The 22,981-nt window shown below is 47.5% G+C and overlaps 1 protein-coding gene across 2 annotated transcripts in view; it reads right to left on the bottom strand.

The window, feature by feature from the left end:
• LOC140458797 (cell adhesion molecule CEACAM5-like) overlaps window positions 1-18,158 on the bottom strand; it is an 84,488-nt gene extending 66,330 nt beyond the window's left edge. For both annotated transcript variants that reach the window (XM_072553437.1, XM_072553438.1), the window contains exons 1-3: window positions 17,958-18,158; window positions 17,524-17,832; window positions 1,071-1,346 (exon numbers count right to left, since the gene is read on the bottom strand). In XM_072553437.1, coding sequence (XP_072409538.1) covers window positions 1,071-1,346; window positions 17,524-17,832; window positions 17,958-18,006 — 634 coding nt within the window. In that variant the 5' untranslated portion in view covers window positions 18,007-18,158. The remainder of the gene's footprint in view (window positions 1-1,070; window positions 1,347-17,523; window positions 17,833-17,957) is intronic.
• Window positions 18,159-22,981: the final 4,823 nt, after the last annotated feature.

Below are 22,981 nucleotides of genomic sequence, written 5' to 3'. Positions count from 1 at the left end.
TCTGGAGTGCTATAAACAGTTTTGGCCCCCTTATTTAAGAAAAGATAATATGTCATTGGATGGAGCAGAGAAGGTTCACTAGAGTGATCAATGATATGGAGGGATTGTCTTTCGAGCGAAGGCTGAAGAGATTGAGTCTATGAATGGTCATCTCATTGAAACATACAGGATTCTTAATGGGTTTGACAGGGTAAATGCTGAGAGAATGTTTTTCCTTTGGGGAGAATCTCAGACCAGAGGCCATAGGTTCAGAATAAAGGGGCACCAATTGCAGACTGAGGTGAGGCGGAATTTGTTCTCTCCGAGATTGTGAGTCTTTGGAACTCCTTGTTACTGTGGGGGGGGCAGAGTCCTTGCATATATTTAAGGCTGAGGTAGATAGATTCTTGATCAGGAGGGAAATCAAGAGTTATGAGGGCAGGGCAGGAACATGTGTGGGATCAGCCATGATCCTATGGAATGGGGAGGAGGCTCAAGGGGCTGAATGGCCTTGTCCTATTCTTATTTGCTATGGTCTCATGGTTAGTGTAGAGTAGAAGACACAGAGGGAATTTGTTGTTCTCTTATGATGATCAAAGTGGGTTTCATATTCACCATGACTGAGGGCAGTTTCCAATTCCAGATCACATTTAATGCGCTGATTATGGATTAGATATTAGGAAGTCATTGAAAGCTTTCTTTCACACAATTCATGCTAAGTCTAGTACGATTCTATCACCAGCAAGATGATTGACAGATCTGTAGAAAATGCAAGATGAACCAATCCTGGTTCGCAACATTTGGGGCCAGGAAATATTTAATCTTCATGTTATGTCAAATTAGAATTTTAAATAGATTCCACAAGAATCAAATGTCTTATCAATCAACTTCTCACATTTTTCCAAACCGATGGAGAATTGCATCCGCACTCAACCCAAATAAGTAACATTGAAGCTCGGTTTGTAAAATATGTGTTAGAAATTTCACATATAAAAATATGAGTCATTTCCTCTTCCGACTCCCCCATGTTAATCTCACTACATTTGGCAACAAGCATCTAAAATGTTGAAAGAATTTACTATAACACTTACAGCTAACGTTTAGATAATATGGCTCACTTCTGCTCCAATCAATTGCATTATATGCATGGCATATAAATCCTCCGTCTGTCCTCAAAACTCCAGACACAGTGAGGGTTTCATTACTTTGACTGAGAACAATTCTATCATCATTATTGACAATGGCATCTCCTCTAAGCCAGTAATATGATTGTACTGGCCCTGAAGCAGTGCATTTCAGAGTCACCGTATCATTGTGTTCTACGGGACTTACGTTGTCTGATGAGACGATAGGCTTAGAGATAGATTCTGTCAAAACACACAAGATTATCATTCAGCTCCATGCTATGAAGGAGTAGACCTAAATAGAGTTGTCGCAGGATTACTCTGAATTTATTTGGGAGCTCCTGTTAAACGGTTGCATCCCTCTGAGCGGAGGACCAAATAAAAATTTGTCACGGGGCCAATCAACAGCCCATTCCAGATAAGTTTGTCACTATTTGAATACCTTGAACAAAATGCAGAAAAAAATGTAGATTTCACCCCCAGAAAATTGAACTCAAAGAATTACCTGTAAAGTGTGAAACAAACATTGTTAAAAGAGAAGATGACGTTGGTCCAAATAATACCTTTGGTCCGAACTTGCCATCAGGATAGACAAGCTCTCTGGTATGATAGAAATGGAGGACTCAGTGGGAGGCCTAAGTCTGATAGTCAATCAAGGGTTGGAGTACACACACACACACACACACACAGTATCTGTCGCTTTAGCAACCACCCTGTTGGAGTATGGCATTCCAACGGTACGGAACATAAGGGATAGGAGCTGAAGGAAATCATCTAGCCCATCGAGACTGTGCAACACACCACAGGATCTTGACTCATGGTAGGCATCAGCTACAATTTCCCGCTCACTCCCTGTATCCTTTCGTTCCCCAAGAGTCTAAAAACATGCCTGTCCCAGCCTTATTTCTATTCAATTGCAAAGTTTCTTGCAACCCTCTTCGGTAATGAATTCCAAATCATCACACTCCTTTGAGTGAAGATGTTTCTCCTCACATCTTGGAATGATACCCCTCCCTTACTGGGATTGCCTTCAATGCCGATACTGTTCACTTTACTCCAGTTGTGACAAGTGCTTTTCACAAGACTTCCCCATTTTTTATTCTTAAGACCATAGGACCATAGCAGAGGTTAGCTATGTCTGCTCCACTATCCAATCATGGCTGATAACGTTTCTCAACCTCCATTCTCCCGCTTTCTCCCCCTGACCGTTCACCCCCTTGATACTCAGGAACCTATCCATCTCAATCTTAAATATACTCAATGATCTGACCCCCACATCCTTCTGTGGCAGTGAATCCCATGGATTCCCCACTCTCTGGCTGAAGAAGTTTCGCCTTATCTCCATTCTAAAAGGTCTTCCCTTTGCTCTAATGCTGTGCCCTCAGCTCTTAGTCTCTCCTACCAATATCTACTCTGTCCAGGCCATTCGGTATTCCATAAGGTTGAATTAGATCCACCCCCCACTTCTGAACTCCAATGAGTATAAACTCAACGTCCTCAAACGTTCCTCATTCCCTTTGAAATAAAAAACAACATTTCATTTGCCTACTAAACTTAGAAGTTGGCTTTTTGTGATTCATACAAAAAGACTCCAAATCCCAGCTTTTTACAGTCACTCTCCATTTAAATAATATTCAGCCCTTCTACTCTTCTTGCCAATGTTCATATAAAGCCTTGCAGTTTTCCACAGGATATTCCATTGGCCCGATATTTTGCCCATTCACGTAAAATATCCACGCCCCTCAGTAGAGAGCTTGGGTCATCCCCCCTAATTGCCTTCCCACCTAATTTTGAGTCATCCACAAACTTGGAGATAGGAGCCATTGTACTTCCATCACACGAGTAATTATTGTCGATTCTAAATACTTGAGGCCCCAAAACCCACCTCTTCACAACTTCACAAAGTTACAGCTCTCCTGAAAGTGGTCCTCCACTTACCCCAACCCATTGTTCTATCCATGCTGATACGCTACCTCTGACACCATAGGCTCTTCTGTTATTAACCTTGAGTGCAGTAACTTTTGAGTGCGTTTTGGAAATGTGTTACTTGGGGGCAGCACGGTGGCTCAGTGGGTCAGCACTGCCGCTTCACAGCAGCAGGGACCTAGGTTTGGTTCCGGCCTTGGGTGACTGTCTGTGTGGAGTTTGCACATTCTCCCCGTGTCTGCGAGGGATTCCTCCCTCAGTCCAAAGGTGTGCAGGTTAGGGTGGATTGGCCATGCTATGTTGTCTAAATTAGAGTGGTGCTGGAAAAGCACAGCATCCGAGGAGCAGGAAACTCAAAGCGCTTTTGCCCAAAACGTTGATTTTCCTGCTCCTCGGATGCTGCAGGACCTGCAGTGCTTTTCCAGCACCATACAAATCTAGACTCTGATTTCCAGCATCTGCAGTCCTCAATTATGCACATTAGATTGTCCCATAGTTCCCAGGGATGTGCAGGTTAGGGTGGATTGGCCATGCTAAATTGCCCCATAGTGTCCAGGGATGTGTAGGTTAGGGTGGATTGGCCATGCTAAATTGCCCCATAGAGCCCAGGGATGTGCAGGATAGGGTGGATTGGCCATGCTAAATTGCCCCATAGTGTCCAGGGATGTGTAGGTTAGGGTTGATTGGCCATGCTAAATTGTCCGATAGCGTCCGGTGATGTGTAGGTTATGGTGGATTGGCCATGCTAAATTGGCCCATAGTGCTCAGGGATGACCATGTTAGGGTGGATAGGTCATGCTAAATTGTCCACAGTGCCTAAGGACGTGTAGGTTAGGGTAGATTGGTCATGCTAAATTGTCCCATAGTGACCGGGGATGTGTAGGTTAGGGTGGATTGGCCTTGCTAAATTGTCCCATAATGTCCTGGGATGTGTAGGGTAGGGTGGATTGGCCATGCTAAATTGGCCCATAGTGTTCCGGGGATGCACAGGTTAGGCGGGATTGACCATGCTAAATTGTCCCATAGTGTCTGGAGATGTGCAGGCTAGGGTGGATTGGCCATGATAAATTGTCCCATAGTGTTCAGTGATGTGCAGGTTAGGGTGGATTGGCCGTGCTAAATTGTCCCAAAATGTTCAGGTATGTGCAGGTCAGGATGGATTGGCCATGCTAAATTGGCCAATAGCGTTCAGAGATGTGCAGGTTAGCGTGGATTGGCTGTGCTAAATTGTCCCAAAATGTTCAGGTATGTGAAGGTCAGGATGGATTGGCCATGCTATATTGTCCGATAGTGTCCAGGCATGTGCAGGTTAGGGTGGATTGGCCATGCTATATTGTCCCATAGTGTCCAGGGAGGAGCAGGAAAGGGTGGATTGGCCATGCTAAATTGTCCCATAGTGTCCAGGGAGGTGCAGGTTAGGGTGGACTGGCCATGCTATATTGTCCCATAGTGTCCAGGGATGTGCAAGTTAGGGTGGATTGGCCATTTTAAATTGTCCCACAGTGCCCAGGGGTGTGTGGGTTAGGGTGGATTGGCCATGCTAAATTGTCCCATAGTGTGCAGGGTGTGCAGGTTAGGGTGGATTTGCCATACTAAATTGTCCCATAGTGTTCTGAGATGTGTAGGTTAGGGTGGATTTATCACGCTAAATTGTCCCATAGTGTCCAGGGATGTGCAGGTTAGGGTGGTTTGTTCGTGCTAAATTGTCCGATAGTGACCGGGGAGGTGTAGGTTAGGGAGGTTTGGCCATACTAAATTGGCCCATAGTGCTCAGGGATGACCATGTTAGGGTGGATTGGTCATGCTAAATTGTCCATAATGCCCAGGAATGTGTAGGTTAGGGTGGATTGGCCATGCTAAATTGACCGATAGTGTCCAGGGATGCGCAGGTTTTGGGTGGATTGGCCATGCTAAATTGGTCCAATGTGTCCAGGGAAGGAAAAGTAAGGGTGGATTGGTCACGCTAAATTGTCCCATCATGCCCAGGGATGTGTAGGTTAGGATGGATTCGCCATTCTAAATTGTCCCACAGTGTCCAGGGGTGTGTCGGTTAGGGAGGATTGGTCATGCTAAATTGGCCCTTAGTGTTCAGGGATGTGCAGGTTAGGGTGGATTAGCCATGCTAAATTGTCCCATAGTGTTCTGGGATGTGTAGGTTAGGGTGGATTGGCCATGCAAAGTTGACCCATAGTGTGCAGGGTGTGCAGGTTAGGGTGGATTTGCCATACTAAATTGTCCCATAGTGTTCTGAGATGTGTAGGTTAGGGTGGATTTATCACGCTAAATTGTCCCATAGTGTCCAGGGATGTGCAGGTTAGGGTGGTTTGTTCGTGCTAAATTGTCCGATAGTGACCGGGGAGGTGTAGGTTAGGGAGGTTTGGCCATACTAAATTGGCCCATAGTGCTCAGGGATGACCATGTTAGGGTGGATTGGTCATGCTAAATTGTCCATAATGCCCAGGAATGTGTAGGTTAGGGTGGATTGGCCATGCTAAATTGACCGATAGTGTCCAGGGATGCGCAGGTTTTGGGTGGATTGGCCATGCTAAATTGGTCCAATGTGTCCAGGGAAGGAAAAGTAAGGGTGGATTGGTCACGCTAAATTGTCCCATCATGCCCAGGGATGTGTAGGTTAGGATGGATTCGCCATTCTAAATTGTCCCACAGTGTCCAGGGGTGTGTCGGTTAGGGAGGATTGGTCATGCTAAATTGGCCCTTAGTGTTCAGGGATGTGCAGGTTAGGGTGGATTAGCCATGCTAAATTGTCCCATAGTGTTCTGGGATGTGTAGGTTAGGGTGGATTGGCCATGCAAAGTTGACCCATAGTGTCCAGGGCTTTGCAGGTTAGGGTGAATTGGCTATCTTAAATTGTCCCATAGTGTCCATGGATGTGTAGGTTAGGGTGGATTGGCCATGCAAAGTTGGCCCATAGTGTCCAGGGCTTTGCAGGTTAGGGTGAATTGGCCATCTTAAATTGTCCCATAGTGTCCAGGGATGTGTAGGGTAGGGTGGATTGGCCATGCAAAGTTGGCCCATAGTGTCCAGGGCTTTGCAGGTTAGGGTGGATTGGCCATGCAACATTGGCCCATACTGTTCAGGGATGTGCAGGTTCGGGTGGATTGGCCATGCTAAATTATCCTATTGTGTCCGGGGATGTGTAGTTTTGGGGTGGATTGGCCATGCAAATATTCCCATAGTGTTCAGGGATGTGTAGGTTAGGGCGTATTGGCCGTGCTAATTTGTCCGTTAGTGTTCAGGGATGTGCAATTTAGTGTGGATTGGCCATGCTAAATTGTCCCATAGTGTCCAGGGATGTGCAGGTTAAGGTGGATTGGTCATGCTAAATTGTCCCATAGTGCCAAGAGATGTTTAGGTTAGAGTGGATTGGTCATGCTAAATTGTCCGATGGTGTCCATGGATGTGTAGTTTAGGGTGGATTGGCCACGCTAAATTGTCTCATAGTGCCCAGGGATGTGTAGGTTAGGGTGGATTGGCCATGATAAATTGTCCCATAGCGCTCTGGGATGTGCAGGTTAGCGTGGATTGGTCATGCTAAATTGTCCCATAGTGTCCAGGGATGTGTAGGTTAGGGTGGATTGGCCATGATAAATTGTCCCATAGTGCCCAGGGATGTGCAGGTTAGGTTGGATTGGCCATGCTAAATTATCCCATTGTGTCCAGGGATGTGTAGGATAGGTTGGATTCGCCACACTAAATTATCCCATAGTGTCCAGGGATGTGTAGGCTAGGGTGGATTGGCCATGCTAAATTGTCCCATAGTATCCGGGCATGTGTAGTTTTGGGGTGGATTGGCCATGCAAAATATTCCCATAGTGTCCAGGGATGTGCAGGTTAGGGTGGATTGGCCATGCTAAATTGTCCCATAGTGCCAAGGGATGTTTAGGTTAGAGTGGATTGGTCATTCTAAATTGTCCTATGGTGTCCAGGGATATGTAGCTTAGGCTGGATTGGCCATTCTTAATTATTCCATAGTGTCCATTGATGTGCAGTTTAGGGTGGATTGGCCATACTAAATTGCCCCATAGTGCTCTGGGATGACTATGTTAGGGTGGATTGGTCATGCTAAATGTTCCCATAATGCCCAGGGATGTGTAGTTTAGGATGGATTGGCCATGCTATATTGTCCCATAGTGAGCAGGGATGTGCAGTTTTGGGTGGATTGCCATGCTAAATTGTCCGATAGTGTTCAGGGATGTGCAGTTTCACGTTGATTGGTCATGTTAAACTGGCTCATAGTGTTCAGGGATGTGCAGATTTTAATGGATTGGCCGTGCTAAATTGTCCCATAGTGTCCGGGGATGTGTAGATTAGGGTGGATTGGCCATGCTAAATTGTCCCATAGTGTTCAGGGATGTGTCCATTAGGGTGGATTAGCCATGCTAAATTGTCCCATAGTGTCTGGGGATGTGTAGGTTAGGGTGGATTGGCCATGCTAAATTGTCCCATAGTGTTCTAGGATGTGCAGGTTAGTGTGGATTGGTCATGCTAAATTGTCCCATTGTGTCCAGGTTTGTATTGGTTAGGGTGGATTGGCCATGCAACATTGGCCCATACTGTTAAGGGATGTGCAGGTTCGGGTGGATTGGCCATGCTAAATTGTCCTATAGTGTCCGGGGATGTGTAGTTTTGGGGTGGATTGGCCATGCAAAATATTCCCATAGTATTCAGGGATGTATAGATTAGGGTGGATTGGCCACGCTAATTTGTCCGTTAGTGTTCAGGGATGTGCAGGTTTGGCTGGATTGGCCATGCGAAATTATTCCGTCGTGTCCAGGGATGTGTAGGATAGGGTGGATTGGCCATGATAAATTGTCCCATAGTGTCCAGAGATGTGCAGGTTAGGGTGGATTGGCCATGCTATATTGTCCGATGGTGTCCTGGGCTTTGCAGGTTAGGATGGATTGGCCATCTTAACTTTTCCCTCGTGTCCAGGGATGTGCAGGTTAGGGTGGATTGGCCATGCTAAATTATCCTATAGTGTCCAGGGTTGTATGGGTTAGGGTGGATTCGCCATGCAACATTGGCCCATACTGTTCAGGAATGTGCCGGTTAGGGTGGATTGGCCATGCTAAATTGTCCCATAGTGACCGGGGATGTGTAGGTTCGACTGGATTGGCCATGCTGGATTGTTCCATAGTGTTCTGGGATGTGCAGGTTAGTGTGGATTGGCCATGCTAAATTGTCCCGTAGTGTCTGGGGATGTAGGTTAGGGTGGATTGGCCATGCTAAATTGTCCCATAGTGTCTAGGGATGTGTAGGTTAGGGTGGATTGGCCATGTTAAATTGGCCCATAGTGTCCAGGGCTTTGCAGGTTAGGGTGGATTGGCCATCTTAAATTGTCCTATAGTATCCAGGGATATGTAGGTTCGGGTGGATTGGCCATGCTAAATTGTCCCATTGTGTCTGGGGATGTGTAGTTTTGGGGTGGATTGACCATGCAAAGTATTCCCATAGTGTCAAGGGATGTTTAGGTTAGAGTGGATTGGTCATGCTAAATTGTCCCATAGTGTCCAGGGATATGTAGGTTAGGCTGGATTGGCCATGGATTAGTGGTGCTGGAAGAGCACAGCAGTTCAGGCAGCATCCAACGCTCAGCGGATGCTGCCTGAACTGCTGTGCTCTTCCAGCACCACTAATCCAGTATTTGCTTTCCAGCATCGGCAGTCATTGTTTTTACCTCCTGGATTGGCCATGCTCAATTTTCCCATAATGTCCATGGATGTGTAGTTTAGGGTGGACTGGCCATGCTATATTGTCCAATTGTGTCCAGGGATGTGTAGGTTAGGGTGGATTGGCCATGCTAAATTGTCCCATAGTGCTCTGGGATGACCATGTTAGCGTGGATTGGTCCTGCTAAATTGTCCTATAGTGCCCAGGGATGTGTAGTTTAGGATGGATTGGCCATGCTATATTGTCCCATAGTGTGCAGGGATGTGCAGGTTTGGGTGGATTGGCCATGCTAACCCAGCTCACTCTAGTTCCAAACTTCCAGCTCAGCACTATCCCCATGATTTGTCCGGAATTGTCCTACCTGCCTATCTCCTTTTCCACCTATCCACTCCACCCTCTCCTCCCTGACCTATTACCTTCATCCCCTCCCCCACTCACCCATTGTACTCTACGCTACTTTCTCCACACCCCCACCGTCATCTAGTTTATCTCTCCACGCTTCAGGCTCACTGCCTTTATTCCTGCTTTTGCCCAAAACTTCAATTTCGAAGCTCCTTGGATGCTGCCTGAACTGCTGTGCTCTTCCAGCACCACTAATCCAGACCACGCTAAATTGTCCCATAGTGCCCAGGGATGTGTAGGTTAGGGTGGATTGGCCATGCTAAAATGTCCCATAGTGCCCAGGGATGTGTAGGTTAGGGTGGATTGGCCATGCTAAATTGTCCCATAGTGCCCAGGGATGTGTAGGTTAGGGTGGATTGGCCATGCTAAAATGTCCCATAGTGTCCAGGGATGTGTAGGTTAGGGTGGATTGGCCATGCTAAATTGTCCCATAGTGCCCAGGGATGTGTAGGTTAGGGTGGATTGGCCATGCTAAAATGTCCCATAGTGTCCAGGGATATGTAGGTTAGGGTGGATTGGTCATGCTATATTGTCCCATAGTGTCCGGGGATGTGTAGTTTTGGGGTGGATTGACCATGCAAAATATTCCCATAGTGCCAAGGGATGTTTAGGTTAGAGTGGATTGGTCATGCTAAATTGTCCCATAGTGTCCAGGGATGTGTAGGATAGGTTGGATTCGCCACGCTAAATTATCCCATAGTGTCCAGGGATATGTAGGTTAGGCTGGATTGGCCATGCTCAATTATCCCATAATGTCTATGGATGTGTAGTTTAGGGTGGATTGGCCATGCTAAATTGTCCCATAGTGTCCATGGATGTTCAGTTTAGGGTGGATTGGCCATACTAAATTGTCCCAAAGTGCTCTGGGATGACCATGTTAGCGTGGATTGGTCCTGCTAAATTGTCCCATAGTGCCCAGGGATGTGTAGTTTAGGATGGATTGGCCATGCTATATTGTCCCAAAGTGTCCAGGGATATGTAGGTTAGGGTGGATTTGCCATGCTATATTGTCCGATAGTGTCCAGCGATGTGCAGGTTAGGGTGGATTGGCCATGCTAAATTGTCCCATAGTGCCCAGGGATGTATAGGTTAGGGTGGATTGGCCATGCTAAATTGTCCGATAGTGTCCAGGGATGTGCAGGTTAAGGGTGGATTGGTCATGCTAAATTATCCCATAGTGTCCAAGGATATGTAGGTTAGGCTGAATTGGCCATGCTAAATTATCCCATAGTGTCCATGAATGTGTAGTTTAGGGTGGATTGGCCATGCTAAATTGTCCCATAGTGTCCAGGGATGTGTAGGTTAGGGTGGATTGGCCATGCTAAATTGTCCCATAGTGTCCAGGGATGTGGAGGTTAGGGTGGATTGGCCGTGCTAAATTGTCCCGTAGTGCCCAGGGATGTGTAGGTTAGGGTGGATTGGCCATGCTAAATTGTCCGATAGTGTCCATGGATGTTCAGTTTTGGGTGGATTGGCCATGCTAAATTGTCCCATAGTGCCCAGGAATGTGTAGGTTAAGGTGGATTGGCCATGCTAAATTGTCCGATAGTGTCCAGGGATGTGTAGGTTAGGGTGGATTGGCCATGCTAAATTGTACCATAGTGCCAAGGGATGTTTAGGTTAGGGTGGATTGGTCATGCTAAATTGTCCCATCGTGTCCAGGGATATGTTGGTTAGACTGGATTGGCCATGCTAAATTGTCCCATTGTGCCGAGGGATGTGCAGGTTAGGGTGGATTGGCCATGCTAGATTGTCCCATAGTGTCCAGGGATGTGTAGGTTAGGGTGGATTGGCCATGCTAGATTGTCCCATAGTGTCCAGGGATGTGCACATTAGGGTGGATTAGCCATGATAAATTGTCCCATAGTGTCCAGGGATGTGTAGATTAGGGTGGATTGGCCATGCTAATTTGTCCCATAGTGCCCAGGGATGTGCAGGTTAGTGTGGATTGGCCATGCTAAATTGTCCCATAGTGTCCAGGCATGTGTAGGTTAGGGTGGATTGGCCATGCTCGATTGGCCCATAATGTTCAGAGATATGCAGATTAGGGTGGATTGGCCATGCTAAATTGTCCATTCTTGTCCAGGGATGTGTGGGTTAGGGTGGATTGGTCATGCTAAATTGCTCCTTAGTGTCCAGGGATGTGTGCGTTAGGGTGGATTGGCCATCCTAGATTTGCCCATAGTGTTCAGGGATGTGCAGAATAGGGTGGGTTGGTCATGCTAAATTTTCCCAGAGTGCCCAGGGATGTGTAGGTTAGGCTGGATTGGCTATTCTAAATTGTCCCACAGTGTCCAGGGATGTGCAGGTTAGGCTGGATTGGCCATGCTAAATTGGCCCATCGTGCCCAGGGATGTGAAGGTTAGTCTGGATTGGCCATGCTAAATTGTCCCATTGTCTCCAGAAATGTGTAGGTTAGGATGGATTGGCCATGGTAAATTGTCTCATAGTGTCCAGTGATGTGCATGCTTAGGTGGATTGGCCATGCTAAATTGTCCCATAGTGTTCAGGGATGTGTAGGCTAGGGTGGATTGGCCATGCTAAATTGTCCCCTGGTGTCCAGGGATGTGCAGGTTAGGGTGTATTGGCCATGCTTAATTATCCCATAGTGTTCAGGGATGCACAGGTTTGGGTGGATTGGCCATGCTAAATTGTCCCATAGTGCCCAGGGATGTGCAGGTTAGGGTGGATTTGCTATGCTAAATTTTCCCGTAGTGTCCAGGGATCCGCAGGTTAGGGTGGATTGGTCAGGGGTAAATATCAGGTCGGGGAATGGATCAGCGTCGGTTACTCTTCAGATGGTCAGTATGGACCAGTTGGGCTGATGAGCCTATTTCCACACTGTTGGGATTCTTTGATTCTACTACTCCTCCTGTAGCGATTCTGCTTGTTATCTCTTCCAAGGGCTGTAATAAAACTGTTAGACATGATTCCCTTCATGAGTCTGCTTGATCATATTATGCATTTTCACTGCAGTTATATGCTTTATGATAGACTGTTGCATTCTCCCAGTGACAGGTATGAAACTAACTGGCCTACAGTTAACTTTTAATAACGGTGCATTACATCAGCAGTTTTCCAATTTCCCGAAGCAAAGGATGATGGAAGATTACTGTCAGGTTATCCACTAACTCTATCGCCAATTCTTTTAATATCCAAGAAACATTCCATCCAGTGAACTTATCGGTCTTTAGTTCAATGAGTTTTTCTTTTTCTCTAGTTATTGTTACTGTATTTATTTATCTCCTGCTTTAGCCCATTAATTATTTTGGAACGTTATTGTGGCCTTTACTTTTTAGACTGATGTAAACTTTTAATTAACCTCTCCGCCACTTCCTGGCTCCCCATTATAATTTCCCCGGCCTCATTCTTAAAGGGACTTATATTCATTTTGGATTCTTTTTTCCTCTCTTTGGATATTTTAAGAAGCACTTACTATCAATTTTTATGTTACTTGCGAGTTTACTGTCATTGTTTACCTTCTCATAGATTACGTTTTAGCCTTGCTTTGCCTATTTTTAAAACAATCCCTGTCTTCTAGTTTGCTAATCATGGCTGTATTTTTTTTATTTGATACTCTCCTTAACTTCCTTGTTTAACCCTGGCTGGTTTGTCCCCTTCCTGGAATCCTTCGTTACAAGCCTATGTTTTTTTTGCTGTTAATCCTGAACAATCATAGAACCACAGAATCCCTACAGATTCATGCCCCACCCTTTTACTCTACATTTCCCTTGATCTAATCTACACTTCCCTGGGCACTATGGGACAATTTTGTTTGGCAATCCACCCTAACCTGCACATCCTGGACACTATGGGACAATTTAGCATGGCCAGTCCACTCTAAGCTACACATCCCTGGACACTATGGGACAATTTCCCATGGCCAGTCCACCCTAACCCGCACATCTTTGGACTGTGGGTGAAACCAGAGCACCCGGAGGAAACCCACGCAGACATGGGGAGAATGTGCAAACTCAACACAGACAGTCGCCTGAGGCAGAATCGAACCCGTGTCCCTGATGCTGTGAGACAGCAGGGCTAACAACTGAGCCACAATGCCACCTCTTTTGTTAAACAGCAGCCATTGTTCCTCAACCATCTTTTCTGCTAACCTCCTTCCCTAGTCCACTCCAGCCAACTCTTCCCCTGTCCCGACATAATTAATTTTATTTAAGTTTGGCCCAGTTGGTCCCGAATCCCGTTCCTCCCTCTCAAAATGAATGCTAAATTCCACCATGTCATGGGCATTATTCCCTCGTGGATCATTTGCTCTGAGATCATTTATTAAACCTGCCTCGTTACACATGACCAGATCCAAGAGCACCTGATTCATGTTTGGGTCCATTATATTTTGTTCTAGGAAAGTGTCCTGCATACAGTCTGACGTTTTCCATGTGCCTACCTTTACCAGGTTTATTTCTCTAATCTACATGAAGATTGAAGTCACCAACAACGCACGCACTGCCTTTTTTTTTTGCATACCTTCATTCTTTCCTAACTTATTTTCTGTTGTACAGTATTGACACTGTTAATCTGCTGATCGACTATTCCCACCAATGTCCTCTCTCCCCTTGCTATTTTTCACTTCCGCACCTGTGGATTCTACGCAGCCCAATTCAAGATTATTTCTCGTTGTTACCTCATCTTGTATGAACAAAACTGCTCCTCTAGCCTTTCCATCCTGCCTGCCTTTTGGAAACGTCACACCCCCTTCAACATCCCAGTTTTGATCTCATTGTAAACATGTCTCTGTAGTGGTTAGAAGAACATTCCCATGAAACCTCTATTTATGCCAATAATTCATTTATTTTGTTCTGAATACTACGTGCGTTCAAGTAAACAGCCATTATTTTTGCCTTTTAACCATATTCCCTCTTGCCTCCTGTTTGCTGCTGTTTTTTTATATGCTTCATATGTTTTCATATGACACACTCCGTCCCTCCTGCCTCACTCTGAGTGTCACTATCTAAACAGTGACCTGGAAATGCTGCTATATACACTTGCTTTGAAAGCTAACAGTTCCTTTCTTCTCTATCCTCCCACCCTCTAGTTAGTTGAAAACTTTCTCTCGACAGCAGCACAACTTCATCAAATTCGCCCAGGAACACACGGCTCAAGTGGAGCCCATCCCATTCGAACAGTTTCGCTCTCCCCTAGCCATGTGCCAAGGCCCCATTTCCCCTGAGCCTTAAGCTTAACTCCTTGATATTCTTTACCTGATGCCAGTTTAGCTGTAGCAATTCTAAGGTGATCACTTGGGGGCGGATTTCTGCCTTTTTAGTTTAACCCATAACTGTTCAAAATCCTTCATTCGAACTTCCTTTCTAACCATCTCGAAGTTGAAAATCCATCAGCGTGTTGCCTTTTATCCCAACTTGATATTTCTTCAGATAATCCCACTAAATTCCCCTTTCATAAAACCATGTTCACTGGGCTTGATTATTTTAGATTAGATTACTTACAGTGTGGAAACAGGCCCTTCGGCCCAACAAGTCCACACCGCCCCGCCGAAGCGTAACCCACCCATACACCTACATCTACATTTACCCCTTACCTAACACTATGGGCAATTTAGCATGGCCAATTCACCTGGCCTGCACATCTTTGGACTGTGGGAGGAAACCGGAGCACCCGGAGGAAACCCACGCAGACACAGGGAGAATGTGCAAACTCCACACAGTCAGTCGCCTGAGGTGGGAATTGAACCCGGGTCTCAGGCGCTGTGAGGCAGCAGTGCTAACCACTGTGCCACCGTGCCGCCCGTTTCTGACTAGCAATCGCAATAAAGGCTTCCAGCAATTACCCTGAAGATTTTCCATCTCCTTTCTTCCTTAAGTAAGAATAGTCCACTTGAATTCATCCAGGAGCTAAGGAATTTTGAGAGATTAAGACCAGGGTGTAAGTTCACCACATGCACTTATGTTCTGATGCTGGGCTGCAGGTCATTGGGTCCTGCGCATGAGTGAACCACAGCAACCATATTTCTAACTTTTCCCTGGTGACTGTGGCTCGTCAGAGCTGTGGATAGAGTTTCAAGTCTACTGAGATTCCTCAGTGCCAAATAACATTATTTTCCAGCTCTCTTTACCTGACCGCTACACTGAGCACTTGTAAGTGTACAGTAATTGTAAAGTTTCTGTTTCAAGAGTGCATTTTACGCCCAAAACATTCACAACCATTTCAATCCCTTGGACGTATTGCTAGAAATCAACACTCTAAACTCAACCCTTTGACGCAGAATGACAGAATTTCCTCTCTCCACAGGCAAGCACATGTAAAATAACAGGTAGGTTTATTCTTCAAATCTATTGATAACATTATGCTGTCAGAGATTATGGAACAAAGGGTGGAAATACTTTGAAGGTAAAATTAGCTTGATATGTCAGATAAAGTCTTAAACATCCCTTCACCAAGCATTGTGTTCAGCACAATAAACATATTTGGTTGAAGTGTCCGTAATGGGAATTGTTCATGAGGATTAAACCTCTAAATTTCCCATTGTGCCTTTACCTCGAATGAGGGACTGGAGTTGTCGCTGGGAGATGCCGTGTTTACTGTTAGGTTTATGTAGCTTCCCCATCCAGGATTTCTCATCAAATACCAGTCTGAAAATAATTCCCATTGTCCCAACTGCTGACCACACTTCAATCAGACCTCACACAACATATTTTTACTTTGCTGAGATGTACATCAGCGTGCATTGGAGACAGCTGACTCATCTGAGGAGTCAGAAACCAACTCTGCAAACTATATATATGGTGTGATGCTTGGGCTGTGCATGTTTGAAGACAGAGTGATTCCACCTATATCACTGGTGAGTGGAGATATCAAATTATTGTCCTTCTCCAAGTCATTTCATTTCTATATGCACAGGTGAAAGGTTACTGGAGCACCCACTGAACTCTTGACCATGCTAATTAGAGTCATAGTCATAAGAGATGTACAGCATGGAGACAGATTCTTTTGTCTGACTCATCAATGCCAACCAGATATCCTAACCTAATCGAGTCCCATTTGCCAGCACTTGGCCCATATCCCTGCATACCCTTCCTGTCACATACCTATTTAGATGCCTTTTAAATGTTGTCATTGCGCCAGCCTTCACCACTTCCTCTAACAGCTCATTCCAGACACGTACCACCCTCTTTGTGACAAGTTTCCCTTTAGGTCTCTTTTTAATTTTTCTCCTCTCACCCTAAACCTATGCCATCTAGTTCCAGACTCCCCAGCCACAGGGAAAGAAAGACCTTGTCTATTTACCCTTATCCATGCCTCTCATGATTTTACAAACCTCAGCCTCCAATGCTCCAGGGAAAACAGCCCCAGCCTATTCAACCTCTCCCTCTAGCTCAAACCCTTCAACTCTGGCAACAACCTTGTAAATCTTTTCTGAACCCTTTCAAGTTTCACAATGTCCTTCCAATCAGAAGGAGAGCAGAATTGCCCGCAATATTCCAAAAGTGGCCTAACCAATATCCTGCACAGCCTTACATCCCAACTCAATACTCTGACCAATAAAAGCATACCAAATGCCTTCTTCACTATCCTATCTACAATTGTGGCTAATTCCACTCCCCCCACCCCCCGCCCCCCAGTTAGAACTCAGTAGTTTCCAATCTTGAAACATGCACACAGAAATTGGGCTGACAGTTCAGTACAACACTCAGGGAGTGCTGAATTGCAGAAGTACTGGGTAAGACAGACAATTTACACCCTCTATGAAAATAAAATCCTGTCTCACTGTTCCAGTGAAGAGTTTGGGGATATTACTGTGGACCGAGCCAATATCCACCCTTCAATCTATGTCACAAAGCATTGAAGGTTCAGTGAGTTTACTCTGTACCATTTAACCACTGCACTTGCAATGCCACAACAGGAACTGCACTTTTGAACGCTGCGTCTCCTTCTGGTTTGTCGGCTGAGGGACTAAGTGCGGGCCAGGATGCCACGAAACGGTGCCCACCCTGTTGCCCACCCACCGGGACCTCAGCTCGGCACCCCCCGCCTGGAAAGGAGGTTGGGTGGGAGAGGTGGTGAGGGGGAGGGCACAGAAATTTGGAGCCTTGGGGAGGGGTGGGGGGGGGGGGGATTGGTTTGTCCCAGGTGGTGAAGGTGGAGGGGGGGAGATGGTGTGTGTGTGTGTGTGTGGGTGGGCGGGTGGCACGTACAGCTGAGCTGCCCCATTCCTCTACAGCCAATACCCTCCGGTGTGGTGGGCACTGTCTCTGAGGGTGGTGTTGGGTGTGGAAACTGTAGCTGAGCGTCATTGCAGCTAAGCTTTTGCGTTTCTCCCTTTGTAAAACATGCATCAAGGCAATGGAAGGGGAGAGGGTCCCTAAGCGTAATTGATAGAGCCCCCACACCCATCTCAGCCAGTCCCCGGTCAATAGTAACTTCTTACCAAGTACATGTAGGGTGATAGTCTTCGAGGCTTGTTCCCCTACTTCGGGGACCATGGTAACAGTGTAGTCCCCACTGTCTGAGCTCGTCACTGACTTCAACACCAGAGATCCATTGGGTGTGAGAATCTCAGCCCTGGGTGTATATTCATTGCTGATAGAAGGAGATGAACCGATCCACAGACCAATATTCTTGCCCTTGAAATCCCAGTTCCCATTCTTCACGGCAGCCGACGGCTTCACTGTAAAGTTGGCGGTGTCTCCGACGGTCACGTTAATCGAACCCTCCGCCGTGATCGCAAAACTCTCGACTGAAAGGAGAGAAACAGAGAGAGAAGCGGGTCAGCAAAGGGGGCTGAGTGTGGGAGCAGCAGAAAGCCGTCCCCCCCCACCCCCCCACCTCCCCGCCACAGCCGAGGACCAGGGGGATGCTCACCCTCTGGGAGCAGCAGACAGGCAGCGAGCACGGTAATGGTCAGGAACATGTTAGCTCAGCTCAGAGACCTCACACCGCTCCCTCATCCACTCACTGACTGATCCGCTCTTCCTGGTGTACCACAACACAACAGCGCTCTCTCACTGGGACTGCAACGCTGATAGGTGACTGTTCCCTCTGACAGTCACTGTAACCATTCACTGGGACTGTAACGCCGATTGGAGACTGACAGGGTGCAGTTCCCTCTGACAGTCACTGGAACCATTCACTGGGACTGTAATGCCGATTGGAGATGGACAGGGTGCAGTTCCCTCTGACAGTCACTGTAACCATTCCCTGGGACTGTAACGACGATTGGAGACTGACAGGTTGCAGGTCCCTCTGAAGTCACTGTAACCATTCACTGGGACTGTAACGCCGATTGGAGATGGACAGGGTGCAGGTCCCTCTGAAGTCACTGTAACCATTCACTGGGACTGTAACGCCAATTGGAGATGGACAGGGTGCAGGTCCCTCTGACAGTCACTGTAACCATTCACTGGGACTGTAACGACGATTGGAGACTGACAGGTTGCACTTCCCTCTGACAGTCACTGTAACCATTCACTGGGACTGTAACGCTGATTGGAGATGGACAGGGTGCAGTTCCCTCTGACAGTCACTGTAACCGTTTCTTGGGACGGTAACGCCGATTGGTGACGGACAGGGTGCAGGTCCCTCTGACAGTCACTGTAACCATTCACTGGGACTGTAATGCCGATTGGAGACTGACAGGGTGCAGTTCCCTCTGACAGTCACTGTAACCATTCACTGGGACTGTAATGCCGATTGGAGACGGACAGGGTGACTTCCCTCTGACAGTCACTGTAAACATTACCTGGGACTGTAATGCCGATTGGAGACGGACAGGGTGCAGTTCCCTCTGACAGTCACTGTAACCATTCCCTGGGACTGTAATGCCGATTGGAGACGGACAGGGTGCACTTCCCTCTGACAGTCACTGTAACCATTCACTGGGACTGTAATGCCGATTGGAGACGGACAGGGTGCACTTCCCTCTGACAGTCACTGTAAACATTACCTGGGACTGTAATGCCGATTGGGGACGGACAGGGTGCAGTTCCCTCTGACAGTCACTGTAACCATTCCCTGGGACTGTAATGCCGATTGGAGACGGACAGGGTGCAGTTCCCTCTGACAGTCACAGTAACCATTCCCTGGGACTGTAATGCCGATTGGAGACGGACAGGGTGCAGTTCCCTCTGACAGTCACTGTAACCATTCCCTGGGACTGTAATGCCGATTGGAGACGGACAGGGTGCAGTTCCCTCTGACAGTGACTGTAACCTTTCACTGGGACTGTAACGCCGATTGGAGATGGACAGGGTGCAGGTCCCTCTGAAGTCACTGTAACCATTCACTGGGACTGTAATGACAATTGGAGACTGACAGGTTGCACTTCCCTCTGACAGTCACTGTAACCATTCACTGGGACTGTAACGCCGATTGGAGATGGACAGGGTGCAAGTCCCTCTGACAGTCACTGTAACCATTCACTGGGACTGTAACGCCAATTGGAAACTGACAGGGTGCAGTTCCCTCTGACAGTCACTGCAAACATTCACTGGGACTGTAACGCCGATTAGAGACTGACAGGGTGCAGTTCACTCTGACAGTCACTGTAACCATTCACTGGGACTGTAACGACGATTGGAGACTGACAGGTTGCACTTCCCTCTGACAGTCACTGTAACCTTTCACTGGGACTGTAACGCCGATTGGAGACTGAGAGGGTGCAGTTCCCTCTGACAGTCACTGTAACCATTCACTGGGACTGTAACGCCGATTGGAGATGGACAGGGTGCAGGTCCCTCTGACAGTCACTGTAGCCATTCACTGGGACTGTAACGCTGATTGGAGACTGACAGGGTGCAGTTCCCTCTGACAGTCACTGTAACCATTCACTGGGACTGTAATGCCGATTGGAGACGGACAGGGTGACTTCCCTCTGACAGTCACTGTAAACATTACCTGGGACTGTAATGCCGATTGGAGACGGACAGGGTGCAGTTCCCTCTGACAGTGACTGTAACCATTCACTGGGACTGTAACGCTGATTGGAGACTGAGAGGGTGCAGTTCCCTCTGACAGTCACTGTAACCGTTTCTTGGGACTGTAACGCTGATTGGTGACGGACAGGGTGCAGATCCCTCTGACAGTCACTGTAACCATTCACTGGGACTGTAACACTGATTGGAGACTGCCAGGGTGCAGTTCCCTCTGACAGTCACTGTAACCATTCACTGGGACTGTAATGCTGATTGGAGACGGACAGGGTGCAGCTCCCTCTGACAGTCACTGTAAACATTACCTGGGACTGTAATGCCGATTGGAGACGGACAGGGTGCAGTTCCCTCTGACAGTCACTGGAACCATTCCCTGGGCCTGTAATGCCGATTGGAGACGGACAGGGTGCAGTTCCCTCTGACAGTCACTGTAACCTTTCACTGGGACTGTAACGCCGATTGGAGATGGACAGGGTGCAGGTCCATCTGAAGTCACTGTAACCATTCACTGGGACTGTAACACTGATTGGAGACTGACAGGTTGCACTTCCCTCTGACAGTCACTGTAACCATTGACTGGGACTGTAACGCCGATTGGAGATGGACAGGGTGCAAGTCCCTCTGACAGTCACTGTAACCATTCACTGGGACTGTAACGCCGATTGGAGACTGAGAGGGTGCAGTTCCCTCTGACAGTCACTGTAACCATTCACTGGGACTGTAACGCCGATTGGTGACGGACAGGTTGCAGTTCACTCTGACAGTCACTGTAACCATTCACTGGGACAGTAACGCCGATTGGAGATGGACAGGGTTCAGGTCCCTCTGACAGTCACTGTAACCATTCACTGGGACTGTAATGCTGATTGGAGACTGACAGGGTGCAGATCCCTCTGACAGTCACTGTAACCATTCACTGGGACTGTAATGCCGATTGGAGATTGACAGGATGCAGTTCCCTCTGACAGTCACTGTAAACATTCACTGGGACTGTAACGCCGATTGGAGACTGACAGGGTGCAGTTCACTCTCACAGTCACTGTAACCATTCACTGGGACTGTAACACTGATAGGTGACTGACAGAATGCAGGTCCCTCTGACAGTCACTGTAACCATTCACTGGGACTGTAACGACGATTGGAGACTGACAGGTTGCACTTCCCTCTGACAGGCACTGTAACCATTCACTGGGACTGTAACGCCGATTGGAGACTGAGAGGGTGCAGTTCCCTCTGACAGTTACCGTAAGTATTCCCTGGGACTGTAATGCTGATTGGAGACTGATAGACAGCAGATCCTTCTGACAGTCACTGTAACCGTTCACTGGGACTGTAATGCCGATTGGAGACTGATAGACAGCAAATCCTTCTGACAGTCACTGTAACCATTCACTGGGACTGTAACGCCGATTGGAGACTGACAAGGTGCAGTTCCCTCTGACAGTCACTGTAACAATTCAGTGGGACTGTAATCCTGATTGGAGACTGACAGAGTGCAGTTCCCTATGACAGTCACTGTAACCATTCACTGGGACTGTAACGCCGATTGGAGACTGACAGAGTGCAGTTCCCTATGACAGCCGCTGTAACCATTCACTGGAAATGCAATGAACTGGCCTGGGGAGCCAAGGTAAATCAAAGCTCTTTGGTCATGATATGGAGGTGCCAGTGTTGGGCTGGAGTCGACAAATTCATAAGTCTTGCCACACCAGGTTATAGTCCAACAGATTTATTTGAAATCACTTGCTTTTGGAGTGCAGCACCTTTGTCAGGTACTGGCAAATTCCCCCTCATCTGACGAAGGAGCAGCAATCTGAAGCTAATGATTTTAAATCAACTTGTTGGACTGTAACCTGGTGTCGCGTGACGTCATACCTTGATCTTCGGAAGCTGTGCTGACCAACCCTTCAGCTCCCTTTACCATCAGCACAGATTACCTGAAGGCATTGGAGTTAGGGCACGGAGGGGTTGGTGTTTGCGTAAAGTGTCAGGAGAAGCGCATCGTCAAAGTGAAACAGAAACTGGTCTTTTGGGGGCACTGCACCCTCCCCATTGATGGTAAAATCCTGGTTGTCGGGTGTGAGGTACTCTCTGTCTCATTGTACTTGATACCTGTCTGGCCCATCCCCCCGAGACTGTGCTGTTGCAGACACTTGAACCATCTACCATTTCATCTGGATGTGTAAGATGGACAGGGTCTGGAGGTTCTCCATGTACAAAGCGTGGGGAATGAACGTCCCCAACGCCTTCCTCAACCTGATGGCCACCTTTGCTGTGCGGCCACATCAAGCTGTGCGTAGACCCTTGGTACGCAAACACCAAGAGTCACTGCGTACTGAGCTCCTACCTGTCCCCGGGGTTGTGAAGGGTGGGATTGGACGCACTGCTACTCCAAGTGGTTGGACCGTTCCGTATCACCTATCCCTCGTGGAGAAATTTGCAAAGAGAAACCCACCTCTGACCACCAGTCCATCAGGAAGTGGTCAGTACGTAGCGTCCTCGAGACCCTGAGGGAAAAGGAGAGGCCAGATCCTGTCCCGTGGTTCCCTGAGCAGACTGTCAATGTCATTCGGCAGAATGCCTCATCACCAGAACTTTCCAACAAGCACCAAGGTATCGTTTGGCTGGTGGTGAGAAGGGCACTAGCCGTGTCACCTCACACTGCCCTCGAAGTGGCTGTGGGGCTTAGAGACTGTCACAGATCTCCTGAAATGTGCCTTAGTAAAGGAAGTCTGGAGGAAGATATAGTGGTTTGTGCTGAGGCTCGTCCTGAGCAGCTCTGTGACATGGAACTCTCAACGGTCTGTTTCCAGGGACACCGCACACTGAGACAAATATCGACTGCGTCTGAAGGACCATCAACTTAGCGAGAGACACTCTTTAGCCTGCCCAAAGCTTGCTGGTCTTCCACAACAAGGGGTTGACCCTGACCGAAAGTTGTGGACTGGCACATTCCGA

This window comes from Chiloscyllium punctatum, chromosome 34 (assembly GCF_047496795.1).
Source record: "Chiloscyllium punctatum isolate Juve2018m chromosome 34, sChiPun1.3, whole genome shotgun sequence".
Classification (NCBI taxonomy): Eukaryota; Metazoa; Chordata; class Chondrichthyes; order Orectolobiformes; family Hemiscylliidae; genus Chiloscyllium; species Chiloscyllium punctatum.
The sequence above is the reverse complement of the archived record's forward strand: the minus strand, read 5'-3'. Positions and strand labels throughout refer to the sequence as shown.